General features: G+C 35.2%; 1 protein-coding gene across 1 annotated transcript; it reads right to left on the minus strand.

Annotated features, from left to right (window-relative positions):
• Nucleotides 1–14,423: 14,423 nt before the first annotated feature.
• LOC121984590 (pentatricopeptide repeat-containing protein CRP1 homolog, chloroplastic-like) lies at nt 14,424–18,553 on the minus strand. Its single transcript, XM_042537594.1, has 2 exons — nt 17,336–18,553; nt 14,424–15,723 (listed from the first exon to the last, which is right to left on the minus strand). Exons 1-2 carry the CDS (start codon nt 18,395–18,397, stop codon nt 14,659–14,661), a joined length of 2,127 nt encoding a protein of 708 aa, XP_042393528.1. The 5' UTR covers nt 18,398–18,553; the 3' UTR covers nt 14,424–14,658.
• Between the last annotated feature and the right edge of the window lie 6,117 nt (nt 18,554–24,670).

The following is a 24,670-nucleotide window of genomic DNA, read 5'->3' on the forward strand; positions in this document are numbered from 1 at the left end:
CAAACACCTCCTAAAAGTTTTGGAGTTGTCAAATTATTTTTTTATTTCAAATTATTATATTTATAGGAAGGTTTTGGATGAGTATTTAATAAGGCATTGTATGATATATTTTCCTACAATGAGATCATTTTAATGTTACAAATTATTTTTTAATAAGGTATTGGATACTTTCTCACTAAATAAATATTAAAATGTAAATGAGTCTAACCACCACTTGTGTCTTGGACCAACCTAACATGGTCGTGGTTGACATAGCCCATCAAAGAAATTCATATTTTCCCGTGCCAGACTTGACTTAGACAAAGGATCGAGAAGGAATGATAGGGGCTTAGTTGCATCATTAAGAATCAAAATATTTGATTTTAAATTCTTTCTTAGCCGCAATTGAAATAGGAAACAATTTTAGTATTTATCATCTATCTACCTATATTATTCATACTTCTCTAGTCACAACTTTCCATTGTTAACCGATACAAAGAGTTGGAGAGAAAAATGATGCTCTCAAATTGCATCATTAGGTATATTTAAGATCCAAGAAATTCGTAGAGTTAAGTCAATGTCAAGTTTTGTAATGTTTAAATTTGTTTGATAAATAATTAAGTCAAGTTGAATTTAAAATGAATTAAATTATTAAAATAGTTATTCAAATTTGATTTGATTTTATTTTTATATGAACTTATTCAAGCATGACTTCAACTTAGTTTGTTTATAAATAATACGTTTCAATTTAAACTTTAATTTTTATATTTTAAAATTCTAAAATTTATTTAGGCTATGTTTAATTAAGGGTAATGTAATTAAGGTTGTAATATAATAAATTTTGTAATGTAATATAATATAATATAATATTGATTATATTATTGATAATTTAATATATGTAATCTTTGATTAAAAGGATGATTACGTTCTTTTATTTAGTGTACAATATTATTTTATAAGGAATATAATTCGTATTATTATAAAATGATAAAAATATTCTATAATTTTTACCCAAGGTCATCGTCGTACCTCTACCCAGGGGTGGATCCAGTGGGAGGGCGGTATCGGCGGTCACCCCTCTTGCCGCCGGTGGAACCCATAGTATTATGGAGTTCTACCGATGGAGATGGAGGATACCGTCCCTTGTTTATCATGATTGTCCCTCCATATTTGAATTCCTGGATCCGCCACTGCCTCTACCGAGGCGGTGGTCGTGGTTGACGGTGGTGCCCACAGGTGGTCGGCTGTGGGCGGTCAATGATCGACGATGGCAGCGACGGAAGCGACCGTCGATGATTGATTGATACCGAAAATGAACTAGGGGTATATTTGACATTTAAATTTTAGTTAAACGGTGAATTCATAATGTAATCGAATTACATGATATTTACTTTGTAATTCAGATTACAAAATTTTATTACTAAACTAGATTATATTACATTACAACTTCAAAACTATAAAAAATAATTAATTTTATAATATAATCTTAATTACATTATAATAAGGCGCATTACAATCCTACCAAACGTTTAGCTCTTATTAAATTTAATAATAGAAATTTGTTTGTTTAAATTTAACTTTTTTTTATTTACAATGTTGACAAAAATTTAATAACAAGTTCATGTATTTTATTTGTCAGGATGTTTATTCACTATATGTATTTAAACTTATTAATTTAATTTAATAAATTATTAAAAATTATTTATTTAATTAATCTCGTGGTATAAAGGAAAATAAATAAGAAATATTACGAATAGTTTCAAGAAGCTGGATATTAAGGTTTTTTATTGAAAAATTAAATTATTATTTATCAATGCTCATTAAATGATATCCATTAACAAAATAAAAAATTAAAGAGAGAAAAAAACAAGAAAAGATACACTTCAATCGATTATCTTTATTGTTTTTTCTTTATAAATTTTTCTTAATCTTTATAATTAATTCCTCATTCGATAACTGTGGTTTGTAAGGATCTGTTTGTTGGTGTAACTACTGGTTGTTCGAGTTTGGATTTTCTGTCCCTAAATTTTTTTATCCCCGTGTCCTTTTATCGATTGGACGGACCAAATTATATTTCAAAGATGTCTTACACATCACGAGGATATTGTACACATCTTAAAGATGTCATGATATCTTGAGATGTAATCTGATCCATCCGATCGATAGAAAACGGGGATAAAAAAATTTAAGAACAGATAATCTGAACTATAGTTGATCGAGGTGCTCCTCATAGCGCATTCGCTCGACGACCAGCTCCTCGCCAAATCATCAATCATCATCAGAGGCCGATCATATATTTATAGGCATTAGTGGATAAAAGGAACGGACGGGATGATCACTGATGGACAGACGTGATGCAATATAATATTAATAAATGTGGGAGTGATGTTGATATTTTTTTTAAAAATAGAATTGTTGTTTCTTTTAATCGTACGATTTTAATTTAATTACTTAGATAGTTTTTGTTTCCTAAATTGGGCATACTATCAAAATATAAAATTAATAAATTTTAATTAATGTATTATATTAAAATTAATTTAGACAATACCAATAAACGTAAACCGCACATTGGTAAATTTCAACATAATCTAGAAACAAAATATTATATATTTAATTATTTAATAAAAACAATTTCATGAAATCACCATTTTATATATACATACATATAGAGAAGCTCTGCAGCGGACCAAAACCTATGGACTACTGCATACTGCTCTTGTGGCAAGTCTGCATCACACACTTTTTTACTTCTTGCCACGAACGACCGACTCTCGTCCTCCTTCCCTGTCCCCTAGCTCTCCTCGCCACAACCACGCGCTCACGATTCTCCTCGCTACGCACTCCCTTGCTCGCGGTCCTCCTGACGCCGCCTAGACTTGCGGCGACAAGCTAACAGAGGCGCCGCCCAAACTCGCGATCCTCCCTCACTGTAGTCGTCCTCACACGTTAGACTCCTCGCCGCAAAGACCCCCCTCGTTGAGACAAGTTCTCGCAAGCGTGGTGAAGAGTGGAACCTCCTGCAGAAGCCCTATCCCTCGCCTCACTCACGATTTTCCTCGCCGCAGCTGTCCTCACTCACGAGACTCATCGCCCCCTCGCTAAGACAATCTCTCACAGGCACGGCAAGGAGTGGAACCCTTGCAGAATCTCTTCAATCTGAAGCCCTAACTAGCGGTCCTCCTCTCTGTAGCCGTCCTCACTAACTCGCGCGTGACTCCTCGCCGTGAAGCCCTAACTCGCGGTCCTCCTCTCCGCAATCGTCCTCACTAGCTCGCGTGACTCCTCGCCGTGAAGCCCTAACTCACGGTCCTCCTCTCCGCAATCGTCCTCGCTAGCTCACGTTACTCCTCGCTACAACAAAGGAGAATCAAAAGGAAGCGTTGATATGAAAAAACAAGAGAGGAGGACCCATATTTATAGGGATTAGTGGATTAAAGAAACGGACGGGATGATCAATGATGGACGGACGTAATGTAATATCAAATTAACAAGTGTGGGAGCGAAGTTGGTATTTTTTTTAAACAATAGAATTGTTGTTCTTTTTAATGGTACGATTTTAATTTATTTTCTCTTTATTTTAGATAGCTTTTGTATGGCATACTATCAAATATAAAATTAATAAATTTTAATTAATGGATTATATTAAAATTAATTACAATACTAATGAACGTAAACATTGGTAAATTTCAACATAATCTAGACACAAAATATTATATATTTGGTTATTTAATAAAATTAATTTGAGAAAATCACTATTTTGTTTTGTGTGTGTGTGTGTATATATATATATATATATATACTTGCTACCTGCATATTTTTATATGGGCGACTGTGGACGACAACCAGTGTGGCGAGCTGATGTGAATAAAAATCCAACATTTTCTCTTCTCTTTAAAATGCACGGGCATATTTTGGCTTTCTCTCTTCTCTTCCCGTCGTTCTTGTCGTTGGTTTTCAAAATCAAAGCCCTAAATCCTTTTCCCCTCTCATCTCGCTCCTCTCTTCCCCTACGTCCTAGATCCAAGTCATTTTCTTCAACAATCAGCTCCCATGAAATTAGAGTTTTCGTCCAACCTATACTAGTCATCTCCCTTCTCTCATTTTTCTACTCGTGTTTCTTAATAGAGCATTTCACGGGAATTGCAAAGGTATGTTGAGTGGTTATGTTTTACCCATCGTTGTTTATAAGAACTAGTTGTTTAAAAATCATTGCGAGATATAATTTAGTGGTTGATTTCGAAAGAACACGATGATGCTAGTTTACAAAAATGGCACATATGCGGTGTTTTTCAAAAATTAGTACTAGCATATTGCTATTTTGCAAAAATTCGAGTTCCTATATACTGGTTTATTCAAATGGTCATATTGTAGCTGATTTTTACAAACTAAGTATAACGTGGTGCTATTTTCTCAATACCAGCTACAACATTGTGTTGGTTTATAAAAATAAGCTACAAGTTGTGCTAGTTTATAAAAACCAGCACAACATGTGATGATTTTTCTTAATTATAGAAACATTAATTTTGCATATATATATTTATTTATTTATGTTAATAATTGATATTTTGTCATGGGATTCTAGTCATCAGTTGTTGTTAGTTATAAACTTCAATGGATGCGTGTTTTAGGTCACTTTAATTGTTGTTTGGTCGTTCAACAATGAAAGGACAAGATCGTGGTTCTGTTTGTTTACATGATCAACAGAAAATGATCATCAAACAGTCTCATTTTTTTTTTGGACATACAAGATATTCAACAAATTCTGTGATATGGTCATGAATATATTTTAAATTTGGGATTCAACATCTCAAACCTTTATATTTTCAGGTACATTTTCTAATTTTGAAAATTAGAAGTGTATAATAGAAAACTAATCAATTTAAATTTTCAGGCGTCCCTGTAACTTTCACTAGAAGAGATGTATCTCTGTTGCTTGGTATTTCAAATAGAGGTGCTTATGTTCCTATGAATTCAACTAATGCATCAGGTGACCTTTTTCTTGCTCACTTCTCCCATAAAAAAGAACTTACTAGGTCAAGAATTGGGAATTGCTCAAATTCTATTCTGATAAAGTTGAAGTAGATATTGATGTTTTAATATTTTATAAATTATACATTTTGTATATATTTATTTGTGTTTTATTTTCGTCTAGTACATATAAGGTTCCATTATATTTTATAGATATTGTAGATGATTTTAAAAATCTAGGTAGATTTAATTGGGTTGAAGCGATTCATCAATTTATTACTCCCCAATTACCTACCATCGGGGATCTTTTTGCATCAAATTTGATATCTCATATGACTACTTCAGTTCTATACCTCCAAGGATTTGCAAGTCTTTTAGCTGCAAGTTTTATTTAAATGGTAAATGTGATTTTTTTATATGGGCGTTATTATGTATTGTAAGATTGCGTCTAATGTTGTAGGCATGGTTTTTGGATCATGTCTCAATCCAAAAATCATATAATACTGAAGGCACACAAATAAATAAGTGGAGGCCTACTCTTTCTCATACTAGTAAGGCGAGAGCTTTGTTGGAGCAAGTATCACTTGAAGAGGTAAATATCTAAGACTCTCACCTAATTTCATATTGCAATTGTTAAATAATTATTTCTAATTTGATAAGTTATTAGTGAACTAGTCCCTACTCATAAAAAAATATTGGTAGAAAATCTCCCTCAGCTCGATGTTACTCCACAGCCATTAGAGACATCATCGGTATATGATATAGAAGGCAGTTGCTCAAATGACAGTGAATGCCTAAATGTATAATTCATCAGAACTGAATAAGGAGCTAACAATGGAGAACAATCAGCTAAATGAAAGGGTGAAAGATTTACTTAGAATAATAGAAAAGCAGGGCATCTTGGCTGAATCAAGTGACCCTATAGTGGATCCTCATCCTGAACCTGTTGCTTCTAGAACAAAAACTAGGAGAGATCATGATCGTAGTCGTAATGATTACAGGGATACTCCTATTGATAGTTCTACTTGGTTAAAGTTGCTACCTCTAAAGAAGAGAAGTAAGATAAAAATCAACAAGCCTTTGGAGACCATCACAATATCTACAGTTGGTCTTGACTAGGGAAAAGAAAAAATTGATATGGACGATAGAGAAGAAGAGGGAGAGTTTATATCAATTCTAGAATTAAATTCTAAAGAAGATGCCAAGAAGGAAGCTGAAAAAATTAGCATATTTAACAAAATGAGAATGCAAGTTATTGCAGTAAGTCTGTATATACATATCAATTAGTTTTAGTCTTTGATTTCAATCACTAATTACAAATTCTTTTTGTTTGTGGTAGTACTTGAAGAAATAATTTAAAACTCTCAATAAGAAAAAACAAGATGAAGATGTGACCTACTTGTTAAATATATTGGAAAAACTAAAGTAAGCTAGTTTCAACCCCTCATTATATACTTATTTTAATTCTATGACAAATTAAAAGTAAATGATTTTATTTTTAGGCCTACTACAGAACATATTCGGAATTGTAATTATTTATTCAGTGTAATTATTTATTCAGTGTAACATATTCAGAACAACCGTCGTGCAGCCGTTGGTTGATCGGGGTGCTCCTCCGAGCGCTTTCGCTCAACGACCATCATCGGAGGCTGATCACGCGTCTCTTAATCGTTCCCATCGCCCCCAACGCCATAATCCTCCTCAATAGGGACTTTGTACGAGGTCAAAAGACCTCAGGGGCGACAGCATGGCGATCCCGCCGGACTCCTCCGCGCCGCTAAGATCGGAGGAAAAGCGCGGCCAAATAGCGAAGCATAGTTGGCAGCCGGAGGAGGACCTGCCGATCAAATAGCGGCAGACACGACGAATCAAAAACCTAACCGGAAACCCTAACCCTACATTTGGTGGAGAACGGAAAGGAAAACAATGAAATCGAAACGGGGACAGGACAGATATTTATAGAATTTAGTGAATTAAATGAACGGTTGGGATCAACGATGGACGAACATATGATGCAATATAAGTTGATGTTTTTCTTTTATTCATTTTTTTAATTGGAATTATTATCTCTTTTAAATTTTAATGGCGCCCACAGTCGACTGCCCAAGACTCTGGACCTGATCTGAAATAATAACCATTGATCGGGTAATAATTTCAATGATATTACTGATTAATTCAATATAAATTAATTTATTTATTTAAAATTTTTAAACATGAGACTATTGTATATTTTGTTTTATTAAAGTTAATTTTTTAATTTATTTATTTCAAATCTTGTAATGTAGGACTATTGTATTATGGGTGGTAGTTGTTTTAAAGCTATAGAGAAATTCATAATGATTTGATGGCAGTTGTGTTAACTTTATGTACCAATTCATGTTCTTCCCGCCTTTCAGCCTTTTGGACCTAAATTAAAATGAAAAAACTATTTTTTTTTTACCTCTGTGCGCCTTCGCTCGACGACCACTCCTCATGTCCAATCGGTGATCATCCTCGGAGGTTGATCGATCATGTCATCTTTTATCAGTAATCATCATACGTCGACGCCTTAATCCTCCTTGACAGGGATCTCGCAAGGGGCAGAAAGATGGGAATCCAAATAACCTCAAGCATGATGACAGACAACACTACCAGAGAGGCGATCCTATCGGACTCAGTGCCAATGAAGAATTAAGGAAAAAAATTGGATTGAATCTTCCAAGATCAGGCACAGCCATCACCGCTGTCTGCCTTTACGATAGGAGGAAAAGTTGTAAAAAGGTGGAACCGTCACCCTAGCGGCCCCCTGGGCCTGGCCCCCCAGGATTCCAGAAAGAGTAAATCACGGTTAATACTGGGCAAGAGAGGTGACTGGGGGTCGCAGGAATTTTTGGCACAGCAGACCAGGATTTTAACCCCGTGTGCAGCTGGCGACCTTTGACCCCAGAACCTTAGCTGCAAGAATCAGGCACCTCTCCAGCTGATCCAGCCCGTGGGGGCACGATCGGAGGAAAAGTGATGCAATGGTAGGAGGGTTGAATCAGGAAGAGTTCGTTGATCGATCTGATCAAGGAACCCTATGTTAAAACTAATAGATAAGAAACCAAATAGAATATAGAATTAATTTTTTGATCTATTATTTACTAAAGTCAATAGAATTATTTATATAAATTATCCAAATAATAATGGAAAGATTAAATATGATATATAAATATAAACATAGTAATAAATATAATAGATTTGGAAGTATTATTTTTACTATTTGATTCATGTGAATTTTGATTTTGATTATAATATCAAATATAATAAATCTCAATTGATTAAAATTAATTCAAAATTATTTTACATTATTGTCATTACCTCCGACAAACTCAACGAAAATATCTGAATGTTGAGTTTGAGTAGTGCTACTTTGGTGAAATATTGTCTGGATAATGACTTGGTAAATATATAAACAACTTGATTTTCAATAGAGATGTAAGAAATTGAAAGTTATCAAGTCATCATACGCTCACGAACAAAATGAAAATATATCTCTACATGCTTGGTACGAGCATAAAAAATAGGATTTGCCGCAAGATAAGTTGCTCCAATATTATCACACCAGATTTTGGGAGTAGCAGTTGGGGAACAATGTAATTCGGAAGAAGAGATTGTAGCCAAATAATTTTTGACGTCATGTTAGCTATAGCTTTATATTCGACTTCAGTACTTGAGCAAGAGACTGTAGGTTGCTTCTTTGAAAGCCAGGAAACAAGATTTCACCCAAGAAATATGACATATCCACTAGTAGAACGTCTATCTTTGGGAGATCCAACTCAATCTGCATCACTGTAGGCAATCAACTCTCGTGAGGATTAACGATAAAAATGAATATCATATAAAATAATACCTTTAAGATATCGAAGAATTCTCTTAGCACTTTCCAATGGTATTCAATAGGAGTATGCATAAATTGACAGACACGATTCACAACGAAAGAAATATCGGGTCGTGTAATGGTGACATATTATAGGACACTAACAATGCTTCGGTAGATCTGGGAGTCCACCAATGAAGAGGAGGATGAAGGTGCATTGAAATCACCTTCAATGATTAGTGTGGAGATAGGACGTGCACCATCCATTTTAGCTCGGTGTAGAAGTCCAGTAATATAATTGCTCTAAAAGAGAAGATAACTTTTAGAATGTGAGAGAAACTCTATACCAAGGAAAAATTGAGTATTGTTAAAATCTCAAATAAGAAACTCTTGACGAAAATAATGGAGTAAAGTAGTAATATCATTTTGATCACTACCCGTTACTAGCATAGAATGAATCATCTTTTTAAGGTGCGGATAAAGTACTATCAATATGACCAAGTAAATCATGAATACAAAATAACAAAATAAATTATAATTTTTATAGTAAATAGTTATCATGATTAAATTTAATGGAAAAAAGAAATCATATAAAAAGGGAAAGATGTATTTTTATGATGACACAGGCTTTTCTTTTAATGCATTCTATTTTTTTTTCTTTTATTTTCTATTTTTTTTTTACTATTTTTTCCCTGCTTTTCTTTTCCCCTTTTTTCTATTTTTTCTATTTTTTTTCTACTTATTTTTCAGATCGAGGAAGGGGTAAAGAAAATAAAAAATAAAAAATAAAAAATAAAATAAATAAATAAATAATAACTCTGTTTTATTATGATTAACGTTGTCGAAATTATTATTGTTGAGGAAAATAATTATTAATGAAAGGAAAAGAAAAGTTACTATCGCCGAAGTACTGTTGAGTTTGCCGTACTGCAGATGTAATATATCCAATATATATTTTAAATATAATTAAATACATATATTTAATATATGACAGAAACACTAAAATGATTAAAATTTAATCTAATGAAATTTATAAATGAAAATATAGATAAAATAATTAATAAAAAATAAAAAAAATAAATGTAAAAGAGTATATGTGAATTTTAGGGATTTATTGGATTTTTTTTTAAATTTTTATTGAGTCATTTTAAATAATTCATGAGGATAAATAGGTAGACTTTCTTAAAGTCTGTTTTGAATATCCAATTAAAATGAGAGTTAATAGAAATATAAACTTAGATTTTATTTTTCTAACCCAAAGTTCTTGTCTCTTGTTTACGAGAACAAGTGTGTGCGACGCTCCTCTACTGCACAACCTCACCGCCGCCTCCCCATGGTCAGCCATCTCGGAGGCCTGCAGCCATCCCGAAGGCCAGTTGCCTCCCCTCTTCCTTCCACGCGATGCCAACATCACTCAACATCGGTGTTACCACACCGACAGTTGGCGCGTGCAACCGCCGCGCTCTCTGCCCACGCTCATGCAGCGTTTCCGCCGCCATAAAGATTAGCGCCACCCAACAGCCGCCTCTGCTCCCTCGTCGACGTGCGCAAGGCCACACCGGCGTTGCGCCCTTTCCTCACTTACTGCATGTCGCTCCTCTGCGTTGTTTCCTCCGGACAGTGCACTGCCACGTTGCTGTGATGCCGCGTCGTCGCGTTGCCATTGCACACACGTCGTTCATCGTGACGTTGTGCTCCCTTCCTAGCTACCTTAGGTAGTCGCCTACTCTGTCGATGACAAAGCAACCTTCTGTGGCTGTTGGCGTGTTCACGCGTCACCATGCCACTGCCTTTGCCCGTGTTGCCGAAGAAGAAGAAGGAGGAGGCAAAGTTAGGATTCGAGCTCATACTCTTTGATTTGAAGACAATTATCACATTATACAGTTGAGATGAGTAGTTTTGATCATAGTTCATGCTTGTTTATTATCATGTTTGATGAGGTTATAGTTATTTACTTATCTTAAATCTGTCCTATATTGCTCCTGAGCTGATATCTTATTGTTTATCCTTATATGTTGACCTATTGTTGATAGATATACAGTTATATTTATTATTCATGATTGTATTTATATGTATGCATGATATTACCATATCATAGTGTAGAACGTTGGATATTCTGCTAGACCACTGGTAGATTACATGAGTTTATACTTATTGTTAGAACGATCATACCGTAGTATAGAATATCGAGCATCTTGCTAAATCTTTGGTTATTATTTCATACCGTAGTGTAGGATATTAAGTATCATAATAGACCCTTGTTATTTAGGCCTATAGTTTATGTTCATGAATTCATATTATAGAATGGTTATATACTTAGGATCAACCCTATAGCTTATTTCATCTATACTCGATGGAAATCACTCCTTACTAGAAGGGTAGCGTACTCCATTAAGTTTTTACCTGTGGATCAACCCCTAGGATTACTTGATCTTGACCCCGTTGTTTATTATACGTGTGATGATACATGAAATTAGTTGAGGCATTAATACTAGATGACTAGTAATCTCTTGATGAGATTGGGTGACTAGTATTTTTGGGGCCTAATTGTCTATTTTTTGGCTATGTATTAGTTGGATTATTGTTGGTTGGTCCTAGGAAGATCATACCGGTTTCACTGTACAAAAATTTTGTACAAGTGTCGAACCTTTTCTAAATAATCTATTGTGTTCTTTAGAAATTAAATTATGAATCGCAAACGGAACTTAACATTATTGATTCCAAATTTAACTTATCTGTTCTTAATGATTTAGATTTGGATCGCAAGCGATGCTTAACATTATTGATCCAAATCCACCTATGTTATAAATTCAATTAAATATTAATTTTCAAAATTAGCTTCCAGGACTGCATGGCGAGACACTAGTCCTTCTTGGGTATGAGATCATCCACCACCGCTTAGACAAAGCCTTTTAAGAAAAGCTAATATTTAATTTCCTTATATAACTCTAGGTTTAACCAAAAAGAACAATCGAATCACAAATTCAAAAAATAAAAAAAAACATAAATTCGAATCACAAATTCGAAACTCTAGAATCATATGTCTCTTGTGTTTAGAATTCATATAAAAAAAACTAGGATGATGCGGAAAATAATTACTAGTTATACTTTTTCTTTGTATGCTAATAATCTCGAGATCTTCTGCCATATTCCTCACCTCCTCTTAAACGTCGTATGGACGACGATCCTCCAAGATGAACACCACTCAAAAGCTCCTCCTTCTTCTCTAATATTCGGCCACCACCACCACCAAGAAAAAAGAGAGCAAGGGGAAAGGAAAAAGGGAGAGGGCCGGCCACAAGAGAGAGCACAAGCAATAGAATAAGAATTGATTCATCATGAGGTCTCTCCTCCCCTTCTTTTATAATACTTGCCCAAGGCAAATAAAGAAAGATTTTTTTACAAAAATTAAAATCTTCCTCTTGTTTTCCTTTTCTCCTTTTAATTGATTGAATGGCCGGCCCCCTTGCTTGGGCACCAAGCAAGGGTGGCCGACCCTTAAAAGAAGAAAGAAATATTTTGTAAAAATTTTATAAGCAAAGAAAGAAAGCTCTTATAAAATTTTAAAGCTCTCTTCTAATTTCCTAACGTGGATGTTTAAAAAAGGAAAGTTCTAAAAATTAAAACCAAGTTTTAAAATTTAAAACATCTTTTCTAAAATTTCCTTTTTTAACATGGTTACAAAAAAGAAAAGTTTCAAAATTTAAAACTCTCTTTTAAAAACCATGAGGATGGTTAAAAAAGGAAAATTTTAAAACTTTTAAAACTTTCTTTTAAACCATGTGACATAATTAAAATAAGGAAAATTTTATAATTTTAAAATCTCTCTTTTAAAAACTTGTAGGAGAAGATTTTAAAAATTCAAAACACCTCTCTTAATTTGAATTATGTAGCCGACTCCTTTGGCTTGGTCACCAAGCCATGGGTCGGCCTCTTCTTGGACACCAAGATGGGCTTTACATGGATGGATATGAGGCATTAATGAGGCTACGACAGGGATCTAGAGGAGAAATTGGTTTTGACCTTCCGACGAACTCGAGTATCCTGTGTTCGCCTCGAACACACAACTCAAGTTCAACTCGAGTATCACTTGGAAGGCGCCTCCAAAGGCTGGAAGGTGTCTTCGTACTATTCATCGAATGTGCCTTCCATCCATGGAAGGCGCCTTCGCACTGTTCATCGAATGTGCCTTCCACACGACAACTCAGCTCAACGTTGATCTCTTCACGTAGGTGATTCTCCGGCCTTCTGGAATTGAGCTCAACCGAACTTAACTCCGGCCTTCTCCTCGAGCAAGCTTCCTCCCCGGTTTCTCGTCCCTCGAACGTCATGCATGTCCTTCTCGTCTACTGGCGTACTCTTCCGCAGCACCTCATCCCTTGAATGCACTGAGCCCGTCGACTCCTTTCTCGTGCCACCCTTCTCGCTAGCTGCGTCTTCCGCTCGACTTTTTGTATTCCTAAGCTCCTACACTTAGACACAAGGATCAAAATACAACAGAACCAAACTAAACTTGGTTGATTACATCAAAATAACCACGGGATACTAACACTAATAACCTATCATAATAACAACTATATATATATATATATATATATATATATATATAAAGGAGAGTCCTCGGACGATTATGGCATATTGCCTAGGTCGTACCCTCTCCTTTACCTAGCAACCTCTGACACACTTTGTCACCTCATGATTGTGGAGGTTATATGAGGTAGTATATAAAAGGAGAGTCCTCTCTGTGACGAAGGTACTCTCTCTAGAGATCTGAAATTCATCCTCGTGCATGCATCTACTATTGTTCTTTATCCATCTGCTTAGGCTTGTACTAACTTTAGCGTCGGAGAGCATTCGCAGGGACTCCCCCTAGTTTCTAGGCATTGACGTTTTGTTGGATCATTTCCAGGTGCACAGGATCAGAGAGAAACTTCTTCTCAGAGAAAAAGATCTTCTGTGAGTCAGCCACCAATTTATCATGCCCAACACGTCATCTTTACAATTTTTTTTTTTTTTAGAAAGGATCACCAGACACTGAAATTAAATTGATTGGAATACAACATTAGTAAGTTAATTATTAATAAAATCTAGCTTCAGTGCTTTATCAATAATACAATATTATCCTCGAGCGTTCGAATATGACACACTACGAGAATTTTCCTTCCAATGAGATCAGACTTAAGAATATTGACCATTTAGATGAATCTAAATAGTATTTTTTAATTTATCCTGTTGACAGATAAAAAATTTTAATAGTACCGAATTAATCACAGAGTTAGATGTTGATTAAAAAAAACATTATCCTCTATTAAGGATAAAAATAGAAGTGCTAATAATTTATGAAATGGCGAGCGAGTCGGAAAATTTTGAAAGGTATTTTGTTTATTTTACAAGTATGATTGAATATTAGAAAAATAAGATAAAACCAAGGGCTAAAATGAAATTTCCCATTTTGACTTCATTTCACAGCCTCATATAATCATATTTCACCCATAAGGTAAATCTAGGAAGTGATGATTCCTGATGTGGTACCCAAGTTCACTAATAATTTGATGGCCATAAGATATGCCCTGTGTAAGAATTGAACTTTCGTTGTTTGGGAAATATATTCTACTTTCTACCACCGCACCAAGTCATGAGAGCACTCAATTTACACTGTTGAATCAAAGAGAGGACTGTTTCAAACTTGGTCTAATCGAAAAGAGCTGTAAAACAAGCTTACATTATTTCCTCTCGGCTCGAAAGTTGAGATCTCTTCTCATGTCGATGATTCAATTTGTTCTAACATTCTGGGTAGGTTTTGATACATATAGAAACCATAATTGTAACAAAAGAACAGAAACTGCACTGATCTCCAATCAAAGTAACCTCAATTATGGTTTTCCCCTTCTTGCTGGCGGTGTTTTATATGGCGGCATAGACTGAGCTGCTCTGAGTGCAGTTGCGGTGGCTTCCGACAGCTTATATCCCTTTGATTGCATCCAGGCATGCATACTCTTTGCGTCTTCCAACAGTCTTCCTGCAATAAGAGCACTTATGATCCGATCGTACTGATCAGCTTGCAGCAATTCCTTCCTTGCCACCAATACCTTGAGATGTTTGAGAGCCTTTGATTCGATCTTTGCTCTGGAGTACATGTCGCAGAGACTAACATGAACCTCGAATGGAGCATCACCCTTCTCGATTATCTTCTGTAATGTTGCTTCTGCCTCTTCGACCAGTTGTAGCTTGCCAAACCAATCCACCAAGACAGTGTATGTTTTGATTCCTAGCTGAAATCCATCCTTCTCAAGGGTTAGCAGCAGATCCAGGGCCTTGTCCAAGAGGTTCTGCTTGGCATAGGCGGCTATCATGCTGGCAGTGCATTGGTCATCTGGCTTGTAGCCGGAGTTCATCATGTGATCGAAGTGGCTGCGGGCGTTGTCTGGGTCATTTGCCTGCCTATATGCCTCCACGAGCAAGGTAAAGGACTCCAAGGTCGGCTGAATACCAGATAACTGCATGGTGGTCGTCATTCTTTGCGCACCGTCGGTCTCACCGCGCTCCGCAAATGCTTTCAAAAGCTCCATGTACATCTCCTTTGTTGGTTTAACATTCATAGTCTCCATTTGTCTCACTAGTTTCTCCGCTGTCCTTGGAAGATTAGCCTTCAAATAAACTGAGATCATCGAACTGTATGTCTTCGAGTCCGGCTTGAAACCTTCACTCTTCATGCTCTCGAAGGCCTCCTTTGCGGCATCGAGGTTTCCTTGCTTGCTATACATGTGAAGTAAAATGAGGGAAACAATAACATCCGGCTTGATGCCCCTTTCAGCCATCAACTTCAGAAGTCTCTCAGCATCTTCAACGCGATCTTCCTTAGCATAAGCATCGATAAGCTTAGAGTAATCACGAACGTTAGCCTCAAAAGATTCCTCGTTCAACAGAAGCTCAGCGACCTGCAATTCATGTAAATTCAAACACATCAGAAACTTCTGAAACTAATCCTGTAATACATGAATTTGCCATGAACGAAAACGATGATTATTCTTGTTCATCGGAGATATTGGGAACACGATGAGGCATCTACAATCTTATCCCTTTATAATTTTCCAGACGCAAAGTAATTAAAAGCTTTAGTGAGACCTTGAGATGTCATAATCCAATGACTATCACATTAAAATGCTACGATAGTGGTTCATTAGCAACATGAAGGAATTGAAGAAAATAAACCTTATAAACCGGGTTAGTTCAAACTATTATGATTCGGAAAAAGAATCGATTTTTAGCTAATCAGGATGTATGTAAATTATTCAAATCCCTGAAAACTTAGCTACAAGAATGTTGTATAAGAAAAGGCACCAATCTAGACATATTGAGGGACATTTATAGCCTTCGCTTGAATCATGGAAATTTTTGATTGCGTGCACATATATGAAAGAGTGAATAAATAATTCACTACTAAATGACTTCTGAAGAGTTATCTGAAAGCACATTTTAGTAAAAACCATCTTTATCTTGGGAAAATAGGACTTTGCTAATATCAGTTAAAAATGTCTGAGGAACTCTCCTTCAGGTTAGAATGATATTAAATAGGCCCGTTACATAAAATAGACAAGATGGACCAACTCCATAGACAATTTAAGACCCAAGAGTAGACAAATGAGGGCCGGTTAGATTTCAGATGGGTTGGCAAAATCAAGAAATAATATATCCAGTACATGCTGAATCAAATAAGAGGTTCATGAATTTGGTGTTAAATCATACACCATATAGGGATCAGGAATAATTCCAAAGACATTGAAATTCAATCATTCAAAGTTCGATAAACAAATAGACATTGTTTTAGGCTTGAACATTCTTGAAAATTCTAGACAATCCTAAAAGCTCATCGTTTGAGTTACATTTGGCGAGATTTTTTCACCATTGGTAAAGCAAAAAGGTTGAAGGAAATGAAGGAACTATGATGATCAATCAAAGAAAGTTGAATAGAGAAGAGGAATTAAAGAGTACAGAAGAACTATGTTTTTGCATCCATTCCCTTGTCGACTGCTTTTAGCAATAGGACAATGGTAGTTGACACCACCGTTGCTGTCTCAAGGTGATTAAAGAGAGGAAGTGAAAGAAATCAGATAAGTATCTATCCCCGGATTCTTAGTTCTTAAAACATATCATATGCTTTAAACTTTGGCATGTTATACTAATAACTTTTTCGTTCAAACTAGCTATTTTGTTTGGGCTGAATAGAAATATAAAATGTTCAATTTTCTAGTTCCTATAAATCCAAAGGCTAATAAATTTGCTCTAGCACATCAATCAAAACCTAAAAGGTCATAAAATGCACTCAAACTCAATAATTAGCCTTGATCTTTGCATATTTTCATTACAAATTTGATTTACAGGTAAAAAGTATGCAATTAAAGCATGTTCCATTTTGATTTTTACAGATTATTATGTTACAGGAATGAACAATTGATAACTATTTGATACAAGAGTTTGATTGACTTAAAGAAACTTTTGAGGCAAGGTGGAGACACAAATATGATGATCAAAATAGGAGGGAAAACTGACCTTCATGTACAAAACAGCATTTTTCTCCTTGATTCGATCAAGCAACGCAAGCCAATCATCCCTCCTTGGGCGTAGGAGCTCCTTCCATTCTTCTAACAATGGTCCCGGATCATCCCGCTTCACATTCAATGAAAGGATACTGTCCTCAACCTTCCTACACTTCCCATCTACGGGCTGTAATGGCTCTCGTGGCTCACCCGGCACATAGCCCTCATCAATCTCTGCCGCCTTCTCAGCCACTTCAGCCCACTTTGGATGCGACAAATCCAATCCATATATCTTGAATTTGATCTTGCCTTTCCTCTGTGGCAAAGAGGTCACCTTTGACTCTGCATCATTTTCCTTTGCAAGAGAGGTATGCTGTTCATCACTCCCAGATGTCAAAAGTGCTCTTTTCTCTCGCTCTTCTTGCTCTTGAGCTTGCTCCCGCATCTTATCCAGGCTCTGGTAGAACTTGACCTCCTCCAGCTTATCCCTCGCCCACTTGAAACGGAGCTCGCGGAGCATTGGCCCGCGGATGCCAATGTCCGCTGCAAACCTGCACATCTCCTTGACCTCCTCGGAGTGGATATATTTTTTGAGGTCCTCCCTCACCCGGTCCCTCTGCATGGCCTGTTGTACCGAGTTGCTCACCTCCACGATGGTCTTCCAGAGGTCCTCGCTGAGCTCGACGGGGGAGTCCTCAACGGCTGCAGTAGAATCCATCAAGGCAGCAACTTTCTGGCAGATAACAAGTAGCATGGAGTTGACAGTCTCCTTGGGGAGGTCCGAGTAGGCGTCGTTGATCTTAGGGCGGATGGCCCAAACAAAGCGGGAAAGGAACTCGTTCAAGGCACTGTCTTCCTCGTCCTCTGCCTGGGGGGTGGCTAACTGGATGATGCGAGATGGATCATATTCGACCGGTTGGGAGCTTCCGGCGACGAAAGACTGGTCATGGAGGGAACGAGTCGGGGTCAGAGGAAGAAGAGGAGGATGGGTTGATTGTGTAAAGGAAACGAAAGCGATCCGAGAGAGGAGGAGCCGCGCGTTAGGACGGAGGCGGGAGAAGAGGAGGGATCGCATCGTGGAATGTGGATTGCTAGAACCTCAGGAACAAAACCTGCTCTTGAACCCTAATCTGAGCGAAGGGAAGGGGATGGCGGCCGGCATTCGTAGTTTTCTACTATCTGGGAGCAAACCGGAAATCAACACCATTCCAAGTTTTTTCCACATTTTACTGAACCGCTTCAGCAGATTCATTATAGACTAAGTTGGCGATCGACATTTACGGGTTACGGCCTTCCACATAATTCGGAAACGGAAAAAAAAAAATATCAATTACAAAAAGTGTATTTAAATTTTTAAATTTATCAAAGACCTGTATTATTTGGGTATTTATAAGGGAGCATCTTTTTTACGGTATTCTTCCCATTATCTCCTCTGGATAAATTTGACTATTATTTTTATTTTTCTTTTCTCTTTTATTTCTCTCTCTTTTTTATCCATGTAATATCTTTTTTTTTTCTTCTCATATTTCTCTTCCCTCTCTTTTGCATACATGATAACATGAACTTAAATGCCTCCGAAGAAGTTGATTCTTTAGCCAAATCTTTTAAATGCATTTTAATATTTTAAGAAGTCAAAATAAATAACGGATAGTACCGTTTGATTCCTTGCAGCCTCAGAAATTCAGAGGACCTGAAATGGGTCTAATCGGATCTATGTAAGTATGCGTTGGACCTAATATGAAATTATATCATACCCAACGCATATCAGGCCCGCGTTAAGTCTGATATAGAATCATATAAATATCAATATGGACCTGATATGATTTTATATCAAGCCCATATTAGGATTTTTTAGCCGATTGTTCCATTAATTTTTAACATCTTTCGAGAAGCCGAAGCAAGCAATGGATAGTATCTTTTGACTCCTTACAACCTCAGAAATCTACAAGATCTGAAATGGATTCAATCGAACCTATCTAGATCCATCAATGGATTTTAGTCTGATTGGACTAATTTTATATCAAAATTCATTAATGGAGCTAGAAATGTCCAATTGAACTCATTATTGTTTTCGACATTACTGATGGTGGTTTATAAATTTTGAAAAATAAAATATATTCTCTTTTTTTCTCCTTTTTGTAATTTCTTTTTCAAACCTATTATGGGAGATCAAGCACACATTGAGTATGATATCTTTCCATATCAAGCTCGATTTCAGGCATGAAAAAAAGGAAATAAAAAATAAAAAATTAGAGAATTTTTTCCCTTCAAGAGATCAATTTTTTTAGTTTAAGTATTGTGTCCAAATTTAAATTAATTAAGGATTGAACATTAAAATGATGAATTCAAAACGGAAGGAAAATGCCCAAAGGTAGATATCATTTTACCCTATTTTATTAATTGATTTCCCTCATTTCTTCTTCTCTCCTCTTCTTAGGCTTGGACTTGTGCTTCTCCCTCTCTTCTCCACCCTCACCACGCCATTCTATTTTTTTTTTCTTTTTATTGGGGATGATGTATCCTCATATCAGGCATAATGTGGGTCTAATATGAAAAGATATCAGACTCATGTTGGGACTGATATGGGGAAATATTAGACCCAACATGAGCATAATCTCCCATAATAGATTTGAGAAAAAATTAATAAAAAAAGGGAAAAAAAAGAATTTTTTTTTAACTTTTGAACTACCACTAGAAATGTCAAAAATAGTAATGGGTCCAATTGGACCTTTCTAGCTCCATTAGTTATTTTGACAAAAAAAAAATTGATCCAATCGGGGCGAAATCCATTGATGAACCTAGATAGGTCTGATTGGATCCATTTCAGATCTTATAGATTTCTGAGGTTGTAAGGGGTCAAAAGGTGATATCCATTGCTTGTTTCAGCATCTTGGAAGGTGTTAAATATTAATGGAACAATTGGCCAAAAAATCTCAATATGGGCCTGATATAGAATCATATCAGGTACATGTTGCAGGTCCACTATATCAGGTCCAACATGGGTCTGATATGATTCTATATCAGGCACAACATGAGCATGATATGATTCTATATCAGGCCCATGTTGGGCCTGATATAATTTTATCAGTAGGTTTCGGTCGAAACCCACTTATAGACCTACACAGGTCTGATTGGACTCATTTAAGGTCCTATGAATTTCTGAGGCTACAAAGAGTCAAATGGTGATATCCATTGTTTATTTTGGCTTCTCAAGAGTGTTAAAATATTTTTAGAAGAATCAACTATAGAATCGACTTCTCAAGAGGCCTGCTTTTTAAGTTTATGTTATCATACATGCAAAAGAGAGGAAAGTGAAAATAGGAGAGGAAAGAGAAGAGATGTTGCATGCATAGGAGGAATGAGAAGAGAGGGAAATGGAAGAGAAAAGAAAAATGAAAAATAGTCAAATTTGTCAAGAGGGTAGAATAAGAAGAGCACAGTAAAAAGGTGCTCCCTTTGGTAACTATAAAAGTAGCATACATCTTTTGATAAATTCAAAAATCTAAGTACATCTTTTAGTAAATTGTCGAAAAAAATCGGGCTGAATACCATTACACATACAATAATAATAATAATAATAAATAAATAAATAAATATGATAAATCCACTTAGCCTCATTGACTATCCTTGGATGACCAGTCCGAACCCACAGAAGTTTCCCACCGCCACCAGGGTAAATCGAAAAGTGCGCGTGGCGGCCAGCCTAGAAGCCCAATATCCTTTAGTTGTGTGTCCAATTTGGATAAAAAAATTATACAAATACACCATAGTTAGAGATCAAACAACGAGTGCCTGGGTGACAACCTAGATGTCCTACCTACAAATACACCATTATAAAGACAAGACATTTGAGATGGAGGTAATTACATTTTACTACATCAAACTCAAGTTTTTTTAATAATAAAATAAAATTAAGGACTGAAATTTACCTCTTGAATTGACACAGTTGATATCTATATGAGTATTTATTCCAATAGATCTTGAGATCGATTTTCAATAGAGGTAAAATATCTTGTTGGATGTCTACCTTCCACTATTTAAAGAAAGGGCGGCTATATTAGAATAAACTATCACCGTGACTTAGCTGTATGTATTTTATTGGGACCTTGACGTTCACTAGGGGGGTGAATAGCATCTCACCCAAATCGTCACTTCCTACACTTGTTAGTATACAGCAGAAAACAAAAAACAAACTAACAAGAAGAAACCTAAACCCTATAAATAATAAGGAAAGACAACAAACCAAAACAAACACTAACACAAGGCGTTTACGTGGTTCAGAGATTAGGGCTCCTACTCCACGACTGTCCGTAAGGTGGACGAACCCGATCCATCGGTGGATGACTCCCTAGAAAACCTCCGGCTAGCTCAATCTTCTTATGGGTGGAGAAACCTCGTCACAATCTTAATCACGTACACACGGATCACACATAGTAGCTTGGAAGACTACTAATAGGGGTTAACCACCTATATTTCATCAACCATGCCCAAGCACCTCAAGCTCGACTGGTCCTAAGTGAAATTTGATCATTATGACCAACGACTCGATACCAGTCGATTGATGAAAGTATCAGTCGACTGCTCCACATGGGTTGAGCAAACAGAGGCATTCTGTTCACTACCAGTCGACTGATGAAAACATCAGTTGATTGTTACAGTAATTGCTACAATACTACTACAGTAATTGTTACAGTAAAATCCTAAACCTAGGATTTTACCTTGAGTACAATCTCTCATACACTCATCCTTGTCTGCACAATCTAGACCTAGTCTTCTAGCCTCCTCCATCAGCCTCGCGTCCCTAAGATGTATCTGCATCCTTCATGTCTTGCCTTTTAGAGCTTCTATCGACCTTGTCATTGTTGTCGAGTCTTCCTTTGTCAAGAGGTCACGCCTCCGGGACTTCATCCATTGTTAAGTCACACTTAAATTTACGTTGCCAATACTACATGTTTAGACTTACACCACCAAGACTCACCCTTGGACTTTCCTCCTTTACCAAGATCACACTTGGACTCTCCTTGTTGTACCTGTATCCTGTACACTCACAACACATATCAAATAAACAATAAATCTAACTTAAATATTTACCCAAACATTAAAATATATGATAGCTAGATTGCACCAATAATATTTTACTGTGAGACTGACGATACTGTGCTACATAAGATAAGCGATATCACTTTTTTTCCATTATAGACTCAAGTTTTAAAATTTAAAAAATATTTTTTATTATTATATCATTCTCTTTTTTCCATTTTCTTTCTATACTTAAAATTTTTTTAACTCACTCAAAAATTCATTATTCTCAATTTATGGTATTAAATTTAGATATGAGTACACGAGTAAAGAGGCTTCCATATTATATTGATTTTAATTTAAAGTGATTTAAAATTTTTTAGGTCTATCAGCTAGTTTTGGAAAAAAAATATATTCAAAAATTTAAAAGTTTGATATTTTTTTAAATTATGAGAGTTCTAGGAATTCATTGGTGGTCTTGGTTGGTGGATATTATTATTTTAAATCTTAGAATGAGTTTATGATAAATTTTATCAAGTTTTTACTAGTTCAAAAATTAACTACTATGTTGTCAAATTCAAATATGAGAGAATGAATATAGTAAAAGATTTGAAAAATTATATTAATTTTGATTTAAAGTAATTTAGAATTCTTTAATCCATGGACAATTTTGTTTGAAAACCGACTGATACATCTAGAAAAATTATAATTAATGTACTCCTTCAAGCTTTCTTAATGTTTTTAAATTTGATAGCATAAATTAAAAAAGATAAATTTTTGAATGGATAGAATAAAATTTTAAACGTGAAGAAAATGATATAATAATATTTTTAGATCTTTTTTAATTAGTTATCAGGTATTCAGTTTACACCGAATCCTAGGATGTCCAATTCAATCCCATGGAAATTTTCTATTTGTTACCAGGATAAATCAGGAAGCACTCGTAATGAGCATCATATTAGCTAAGGGGTGTCAATTCGGGTGGTTAGGTCGGGTTGAAAAAAATTATAAAAAACCCCAATCCGAATCCGATCAAAATCTAAATACAACCTAAAATTCCCTGAACTCGACCAGCCTGAACCCAAATAACCCAACTTAAAATAATTTTTTATTATTTTCCTTATAATTATTCACTTTTATCTCAATACTTTATCATTATACTATTAACATATTGATATACATAAAAGTATCTTAATTTTAAAATACAATTTAATTTAACCACCAAAAAATCTATTAAAATATAAATTCGGATCAATGCAAATCAATCTGAATCCGACCAAAAAATCTCTAATCCAAAAATCTTCCAATCCAAACTTGAAAACCTCCAACCCAAACCTAATTTTTTTCAATCGACTAAGGTTAAATTATGGTAAATTTTGCATGTAGTCCCCAATCAAAACTTAAACTTTGCATTTAGTCCTCATATGCAAAAATCTTTGTTTTCACTCCTAACCAAATAGAATAGATACCAATTTATTTACCTAATTGCCCCTCATAATTTTAGGTACAAGAAGTTCAAAAATGAATATAATTTTACTTAAATTCAGCATATTAAATTATAATCTAGTATATTTTATATAGCACGACTATTTTTAAATAATACTCAATTGGTTGAAAAATATACTAAATTTTATTTAAATGGTGTTAAATTTAGAAAGAATTATATTAAGTAAGAATAAAACTGTGGATAGAAAATATACTTGATTCTAGTTTAAAGTACTGAATATAACATGAATTATATTCATTTTTTGAATTTTTGTATCTAAAAAAAATATGAGACAATTTTGATAGTGCTAAATTTAAAAGGAATTATACTTATTTTTGGACTTTTTTACTTAAAAGAATATGAGGGGTAATTAAGTAATGATGTTTGTATGAAAAAAATGAAGTAAATAAAATTTTACATCTAAAAAATAGAAATAAAAATTTTTGAATATGAAAATTACACATAAAGTTAAAATTATGATTAAAAATTTTTCTCCCATTAACTATTAAATTATTACGTCAGATTTTTTTTCAACCTTCTTATCTCACTATTCATTAAAAAAAAAAAAAAATAATCCATTAGTTCGGTAAACTGAAAAGAGGCCTGATTAACTATTGGCTAAGGGTTAAGAATTTTGAAACTTAGGATATGGGAAATACAAATCTTGCTCAGAGGTTTCAGTAAAAATGATGAAGTTTTTTGTTTTTGTTTTTTTTTATGGGCCGCGTCGTGCGAGGATTGTTTTTTTCCTTTTTGCAGAGCCCAATGCGGCGGCCGCTCTGCGATCTCCTCTCTTTCTTCGTCGTCGATCGCAGTTGGAGGTGGCCTGTGTTGGAGTGTATA

The sequence above is a fragment of the Zingiber officinale genome, chromosome 5B (genome assembly GCF_018446385.1).
Source record: "Zingiber officinale cultivar Zhangliang chromosome 5B, Zo_v1.1, whole genome shotgun sequence".
Taxonomy (NCBI): Eukaryota; Viridiplantae; Streptophyta; class Magnoliopsida; order Zingiberales; family Zingiberaceae; genus Zingiber; species Zingiber officinale.

Coding starts and splice junctions, on each gene's coding strand:
- LOC121984590 (XM_042537594.1), bottom strand. CDS start 18,397: ATGCGATCCCTCCTCTTCTCCCGCCTCCGTCCTAACGCGCGGCTCCTC. Junction 15,724..17,335: donor ATGCTGTTTTGTACATGAAG/GTCAGTTTTCCC, acceptor CATGAATTGCAG/GTCGCTGAGCTTCTGTTGAA.